This window comes from Monoraphidium neglectum (assembly GCF_000611645.1).
Source record: "Monoraphidium neglectum strain SAG 48.87 unplaced genomic scaffold scaffold02770, whole genome shotgun sequence".
In the NCBI taxonomy this organism is placed as follows: Eukaryota; Viridiplantae; Chlorophyta; class Chlorophyceae; order Sphaeropleales; family Selenastraceae; genus Monoraphidium; species Monoraphidium neglectum.
In genome coordinates this window covers 1,713-8,856 of record NW_014010858.1, presented here as the reverse complement: position 1 = coordinate 8,856, position 7,144 = coordinate 1,713, and the positions used below count along the sequence as shown (strand labels likewise).

Genomic DNA, 7,144 nt, shown 5'->3' with positions numbered 1-7,144 from the left:
CCCGCCCACAGGCCACATCACCCCGAGGCCGCGTCCCCCCCCCCGGCTGGCCCTCAGCACGCCGGCCGCCGGCCGTCCCGCGCGCCGGACCCGGAGCCGCGCGCCCCTCGGCCCGCCCGCCCGGCAGCCCACCGGTTGAGAGGCTCTCGGTGATCTGCTCCCTGTGGGCCATCGCCACCTGCTGGTTCACCAGCGGCCGCGTCTTGTCAAAACCAATGAACGGCCCGCCGCCGCGCGGGGGCGCCCCGTCCTCGTCCTCAACCGACTGCTGCTGCCCGGGCGCCGGCGCCGCCGCCCCGTCCTGCTGCGCTTGTTGCGACTGCTCTGTTGAGTCGCTGCCGCCGCTGCCGCTGCCGCTGCTGCTGGTGCTTGTGGCGCCGCTGCTGCCTTGGGCCGGGAAGCCGGAGAGGGGGCGGCCCATGAAGTCCACCACGCTGCCAAAAAGGCCGTCGCCTGCGGTCCAGCGGCGAGATGCATTTCCTCATCAACACCGCGGCCGAGCGCACCGAATGAAAAGGAGTGATGCCAATGCAAGGATGCAGGGCAGCTGCGAGCCGAAGACACTGGCGAGGCGCGGCGCCCCTCTGCCGTCCCCAGCCGGTGACCCTCAGGGCGCCGCACCGCATGCACCGCCGGTGACGGGCGCTGACGTCACCCACCTGCCGGGGCCTGCATCATCTCGTAATCCTTTTTGGTGATGGGGCCCTTCGCCTCGTCCACCACCTGGGGCGTGAGTCAAGGGGGAGGCCAAGAGCGTGTGAAGAAACGCCGGGGGCCCGAGGGACGGCTCGGGGGTGCCGCACGCGCGCATTCCAATGGCCCCAGCGCCGACGGCGCGCCTCCCGTAGCGCTCGCCGGCAATAACTAGCGCCGCCGGGGGGCCGCTCGAGCGATCGACGCAAGCGCCGATTGGCCAAGGGTGCGGCGGCACCTGCTGCTGCACACCGACAACCAACGACCACCTCTCACAAATCATTAAAAGCAAGCTTTGGGGGTCAACAGCCACACCCCCCCCCCCCTGCCACCTGCAGCACGCCCTTGATCTTGCACTCGACTGCCTCCCCCTCCTGCACCAGCCCCGCGCCGCCCGTCACTATCACAAACGCCATGTTGTCGCTTCGGTGCCACATCAGCACCCTGGGGGAGAGTGTGAGTGAGTAAGTGAGTGTGTGTGTGCGTGCGTGCGTGTGTGTGTATGTGTGTGTGCGTGCACGTGTCGAGGGGCGGCTCGGCGGGCGCGCGTGAGGGTGCTCCCAGTGGGGTGGGGGCTTTGTCACCCAACAGCCGCAGACCCCGGTCATGTGCCAGGTTGCACAGCAGGCCGCCCGTCTGCGCCTGTCAGTGACCCAAGCGCGGCCGCCGCGCCCTTCACTACGCTTGAAGTGCGGCCGCCCCGCTCCGCCCGCCAGCTGTGACTGTTTCGTGGGTCGGTTTCTGGCGTGTCAAGACACATCATGTATGCATGTGTGTGTATATATATGTATATGACTCACCCGGACGCGCCGCTGACGAACGCGAGCATTGTGCCTAGAGGTGCGTCGCTGTTGAGGCCGGTCGCGATCGCCAGGCCGTCGCGGCACCACAAAACCTGGGACGGCGTGCGCATGGGTGCATGGGCAAAAGTGATGCGCTTCGGTGCAGGCACGGCTTGGAAGCACTGAGCCGGCCCCAGCTATGAGCGCGGGGTTGCCAGAGGGGCGGCCAGCAAAGGCGCCTGCTTCAGAGGCCGATGCGTGCGTCCCCGAGGGCGCTGGCTGCGCTGCCAAGGGCCGGGCGGCACCTCCCCGGCAGCTGCCCGCGCCGCACCTTTCCGACGCTGACTTTCGATTCGAGCTCCCGCAGAGTGGCGAGCTGGTTGGGGCGCATCGTCCTCTCCTTGAAGATGCTCATCTCGCGCTCCCAATCCGGCTCCTCATCGTCCGAGCGCGCCCGCACGACGAGCAGCGTGCGTCGCGAAGCGCGCGAGGCCGCCGCTGAGGGCGCCTCGAGCGGGATGCGCGGCTTGATGGTAGGTGATGGTCGCAGGCATGGGATGCAATTGCGATTACCTGTCCCCAAGGTGGGGCCCGTTGGGCAGCGCAACAGCATGCTGGATTGCGAACGCTCAGATCAATGATTATGATGAGCCGGCGCACAGTGGCGAATCAATTATGAAGTAATCGCGCAACCTGCGCCAATCACATTTGAAACTGATCAATACCGTAAAGTAATCGTGGCACCCGCAGCACACCCTCTCCCGCCAGCGGGCCTCGATCGCTCTGTGGCCCGGCCGATCGGGATGTTATGCCACAGAAAGGTGCTTAGTCACCTCCGGTCGCCATGCCACTCTGCTGAGCCACAAAGGGCGCACCGATGCCCGTGCTGCGCGAGTGACACCCGTGCTGCGCCACCAGTAGCAGCCCAGCAGGGGCGTGCCCCGCCGCCCCGCGTGCGCGCCCTCCGCAGCTGCGACGCAGGCAGCGGTGCCGCGGCGCGCGTCGCGCAGCTTTGGCACGACGTGCTGCTCCTGCGGGGCGATGCCTGGGTCGGGCCCCTCGACGCGCTGCCATGGCGCCGGTCCCCACAGGAGCTGCAGCGGCGAGTGGTGGAGCGGCTGGCGCGCAGGGAGGGGCGGCGGCGCGAGGTGGGTGGGTGCACAGCTGCAAGGTCACTACGTATTTCTGCAATGTGCAGGGTGCTGCGCCATGCATGTAAGCTTTGGAGCCTGGGAACGTGATGAGCGCTGGTCACACCTCGACCCCGCCAGGCTGGTCCGCTGCACAAGCTTGCTGTCGAGGGGCTGAGGCGACAACAGCAGCAACAGCAACAGCAGCAGCGGCAGCAGCAGCAGCGGATAGATCCAGCGCCGCCGCCGTGGTCCCGCGCCGCGCTGGACGCTTTCCTGGAGCGCTGGCGCGCCGCCGCCCGCGTGCGCCGCGCGGCGCGGCGCGCGCTGGCCCTCAGGCGCATGCGCATGGCCAAGACTCTCGTCCTGGAAGTGGGCGGCGGCAGCACAGGCGGAGACGCCAGCAGCCAACGCAGCGGCGGCGGCGGCGAAGGCGGGGAGGCGCCGCCGCCTGCTAGCACGGTTATCGGCTATGCTTCGCTGTCCGTCACGCAGCCCGCCGCGCTGCTGCCGCCCCCCTTCCCCTCATCCGCGCCCCACGGCCTCTACCTAGACGCGCTCGCCGTCGACCCCTCGCGCCGCCGCGCGGGCGCCGGCCGCGCGCTGCTCCGCGCGTGCTGCGACGTCGGGCGCAGGTGGGGCGCGCGCGGGCTGTGGCTGCGGGCGCGGTGCGGCAACTACGCCGCGCTCGCGCTGTATCGGTCGGAGGGGTTCAGGACGGTGGCGGTCGTGGGCCCGCCGTGGCGGAGGGAGAACCTCATGCGAAAGGAGCTGCCCGCGCGGCGCCGCGCCGGACCGCCGTCGGCAGCGACGGCGGCAGCGGCGGCGCCGGCGGCGGCTGGGGGGCCCGCGTCGAGGCGGGCGGGGGACGGCGGGGCGGCGCGCGGCGAGGGTTCGGCCGTGGCGCGGCGGAGCCGGGTGTACGTGTGGGGCGCTCAGGAGGAGGAATGAGGGTGGGAGAATCTGAGAGGCTGCCCTGAGCAGCAGTGGAGTGCCCTCGCTGTTCTTTGCTAATCCCCAGTGCTGATCCAATCAAAGCGGGTGTGTCAACCCCTCTAGGTTGTGCGTCTTGGTTGTGCCCCTGTTCTTTGGCCGATGGCTGCCCCTTCGCTGCCGACTGCGTGGCTGACTTGAGCTCCCCATGCACTGACTTGGCTGGTTTTTGGGTCTGCAACTGCATTATCCCCGGTTGCTGGCGGACCCCTGGTGCATTTGTGTTACATCCTCACCATCTTTGCTGACTGCCATGCGGCTGGAGCAGGGTCACCGCAATCGCCTGGACAACGGGCTGATTTCTGGCTGGGTACAGCACATGCTGACAACTTGGGAACAAATTAGGCATGGGCCAAGAGCGTTGTATATGTACTTTACACTGTGATCCACCCAAACTTGAGAGCATGGGGCCAATGTCTGAACACTGGACTACACCTGAAAAGCAAGGGAGCTTGCAGTTGCAGCAAGCGAAGCATTGCCCACCCGCCATCAATGCCACCGCCCACCTCGTGGGCGCCGCACAGAAGGGGGAGGCTGCGTGGAGATGGGGAATAAAACACAAGGAGGCGATGCAGCGTCAGCAGCCGCTTTTGAAGTGAGGCGTGCGTTTGGTGCGCACTCCCCTGCTGTTGCCTGGCCGTCCCGAAAGCCGTTGCCTGGCCGTCCCGAAGGAGAAACCATAAAATATGCCCACCAAATGGATAAAGACGCGGGGACTGTTGCTGACACGCTGGAGACTCACCCGCCATTCTTCAGGCGAGGGGCGCCGCGCCGTTGATGAACAGCAGCGGGATGCAAGCCGTGTCTTGCGAGACGGCTTGCGGCGCCACTGCGGGCTAAACAGCACGGACGGCTGCCGGCCGCAGGGGCACCGGGGGCAGTGCATGCAAGCAGCGAGCAAGCAAAGCGTGGCGCACGGCGGGCCCCCACCCAGCTGCCGCCCGGCATACAAGAAGCGCTCTGCGCGCAGGCATGACTGGCAGGCGCACAAACCCTCATTGAGAGCCGGTCCCACAGTGCACGCACTCACGGAGATGGCGCCACACCACCTGCTTGGTACGCGTGGGACAGCCGCCGCTGCGCCTGCTGGTGGTGCCACTGTGCAGCGAGTGCCTCCAGCTCTGGGTCGTCCCAGCCGGGCTCGCTGCTGTCGTCATCTGCCTTGATAAGGCCAAGGTCAAGCTGCTGCTGCTGCTGCTGCTGCTGGGTCTGCTGCTGCTGCTGCTGCTGCTGCCAACTTTGTGGCCAGTCCTGCTGGGTCTGCTGCTGCTCCTGCTGGTCGTGAAACTGCTGGCACTCGCGCTGCTGCAGCTGCTGCTGATGCCACTGCGCTGACAGGGCCTCCAGTTCCGGGTCGTCCCAGCCTGGCTCGTCGCTGTGGTCGCCGCCTGTGGCGAGCGCCGGGTGCGCATGCAGGCCGAGCGCCGCGGCCGTGGCGCCGAGGGCCGCGGTGGCCGCGGCAGAGTCCGCCTGGCAGTGATAGTTGTTGTGGTTGGCCTCAAACCACTCCAGGTTCCAAATGGAGAGACCGTACGAGGCCAGCGCCGCAGTCGCCGCGTCCACATCCTGCGCGTCGGCGGCTGCGCGCGCGCAGCGCTCCGCGGTCGTCGTGAGCGGGGCGGGCGGGCAGTCGAGCAGGGTGGGGCTGCGCGCCGCTGAGCGCGGCGGCGCGCCGCGGCGCTTAGAGGCAGCGGGCCGCCGCTTGCTGAGCTGCCGCCGCGCTGTGGATGTGGGAGTTGCGGGGCTGCTGCAAGTCCATGGGGAGTGGAGCTGGGGGAGCTGCCGCTGCTGCTGGCGCCGCCGCCGCATGCGGCGTGCGGCGGACTTGCTGACGCCCCTGGCGGCCATGGGAGCTGTCACAATCCTTTCGGCCCCAAAGCGTGGGGACTTTGAGGCGGAGGAAGAAAGGGCGCGCTTCGGTCGCTTAGCGGAGGACCGCTTCGCGAGGGAGCTGCGCCCACGCTTGTGAGAGCGCGAGGCCTGCCCCGTGCAGGTCAGGGCCTCACACTGAAGGTCCAGAGCGGGCCGGACGGGCTGCATGGTTGCTCCCGGGTGCAAGCCGGCCTCGGGCTGAACAGAGACAAGAGTGTGAGAAAGGGGAGCACGTGGAAAATGGTGTGCGCACGTATTCGTGAGTTGCATCGTTGTTCAATTGTAAGACGTACAAGGTGAGGGGAACGGAAAAACAGGCTGCAAAAAGGAAAGCGCCGATTGGGTGGCTGCTGCCCTCGAGCCCGGCGGACCAGCTGGTAAGCCTCAAACTCTTGTCATGACAAAATAGGTTTATTCTAGGCTCCTGAGGCACGACAGGTGAAGCTTTGCCGATCGCACACACAGCGCGCCAAACACGGCCTCGCCAGGCCCCCTTTCAGCCTCCGGTGAGCCTGAACACAGCATAGTATCCCGCGCGCTGTCTGCCGCGCTCTTCAAGGCGCTTGTCGCACCACTTGCCAGATCGCACAGCCTGTCTAGCGTCGCCAGCCACCAACCACGCGGCCCCTGCAGCTTCAAGGCCGACAACGCGCATGTGCTGAGCCATAGGCCCCGAACGCGCGCCTCTTCCGCGTCTTTGGCAGCTTCCCCGGCGATCGCACGCCCGCCGCGCTCAAACTTTGCCGCCGCCCCATCGCGACCCGACCCGAGCCAGGCCGTGCCCGCGCCCGCACCCTCCCAAGATGAGGGCCAGCGCCGTCCCCCGCAAGAAGGACTTCAAGAAGGGCATCGACGCGGACGACGCGCGCCGCAAGCGCGAGGACAACATCATCGAGCTGCGCAAGGCCAAGCGCGATGAGCAGCTGCAGAAGAAGCGCGTCGTCAATGCCGGCCCCTCTTATGCCATGGAGGAGAGCTCGGCGCGCCCCATGGGCCTGCCGCACAAGGTCAGCAGGGGCCCCGCGCCACGCGCCACGCGCAGCGGGCGGCGGCGCCGCACCGCGCCCCGCCCCGCCGTCCCACGCCGCCCAGACGCGCGTGTCGGTGGCGGCGCCAGCCGAGACCGCGCTCCCCGCGCCTCGCCAGCCGCCCCTGCCCTGCACCACCTCCCCTCCCCCTCCCCACCCGCCTCCTCCTCAGCGGCCGTTTCCGAACAGGCGTTGCGCGCTCACTCTAGCCACCGCCCGCGCCCCGGCCCGCGCACCAACCCCAATAATATGAGCGCAGCAGCTGGACGAGCTGCCCTCGATGGTCCAGGGCCTGTACAGCGCCAACCCCCAGGACCAGTACGAGGCGACCCAGAAGTTCAGGAAGCTTCTCTCGATCGGTGGGAGCCGAGGGGGCGCCCGTTCCGAGGGGGAGGGGGGTGCCCGTGGGCAGGAGTGGGGTTTGGCCTGCCAAGGCGGGAGGTGTGGGGGCTCGGGCTTTGGGTTGGGGGCGGCTTTGGCTGCAGGGAGCCCCGTCGGGGCGTGCGGCAGGCGCGGCGAGGGGATGCCCCCGCGAAGGGCGGCCATGCAAGCGGCGGCCCGCGAACCGGACGGGGGTGTCCGGTCGATCGAGCCGGTGGGGGCCTGACGCCGCACCCCCCAACCCTGCATTCCCCCTCCCTCCCCC

At 68.4% G+C, this 7,144-nt stretch overlaps 4 protein-coding genes across 4 annotated transcripts; 2 read left to right on the top strand and 2 right to left on the bottom strand.

Moving 5' to 3' along the window:
• Positions 1-17: 17 nt before the first annotated feature.
• On the bottom strand, positions 18-1,522 carry MNEG_11496 (F1F0 ATP synthase, alpha subunit; the record flags this gene model as incomplete). Its single annotated transcript, XM_014040035.1, has 5 exons — positions 18-46; positions 133-453; positions 660-723; positions 1,026-1,137; positions 1,494-1,522. 5 exons carry the CDS (start codon positions 1,520-1,522, stop codon positions 18-20), a joined length of 555 nt encoding a protein of 184 aa, XP_013895489.1.
• A 1,431-nt stretch (positions 1,523-2,953) lies between these two features.
• On the top strand, positions 2,954-3,556 carry MNEG_11495 (hypothetical protein; the record flags this gene model as incomplete). The annotated part of the gene is made up of 1 exon (XM_014040034.1): positions 2,954-3,556. The coding sequence occupies one exon, from the start codon at positions 2,954-2,956 to the stop codon at positions 3,554-3,556; it is 603 nt and encodes a 200-aa protein (XP_013895488.1).
• Positions 3,557-4,624: 1,068 nt separating this feature from the next.
• On the bottom strand, positions 4,625-5,638 carry MNEG_11494 (hypothetical protein; the record flags this gene model as incomplete). Its single annotated transcript, XM_014040033.1, has 2 exons — positions 4,625-5,319; positions 5,560-5,638. 2 exons carry the CDS (start codon positions 5,636-5,638, stop codon positions 4,625-4,627), a joined length of 774 nt encoding a protein of 257 aa, XP_013895487.1.
• A 635-nt stretch (positions 5,639-6,273) lies between these two features.
• MNEG_11493 (Importin subunit alpha-2) lies at positions 6,274-7,105 on the top strand (the record flags this gene model as incomplete). Its single annotated transcript, XM_014040032.1, has 2 exons — positions 6,274-6,477; positions 6,758-7,105. The coding sequence occupies 2 exons, from the start codon at positions 6,274-6,276 to the stop codon at positions 7,103-7,105; spliced, it is 552 nt and encodes a 183-aa protein (XP_013895486.1).
• Between the last annotated feature and the right edge of the window lie 39 nt (positions 7,106-7,144).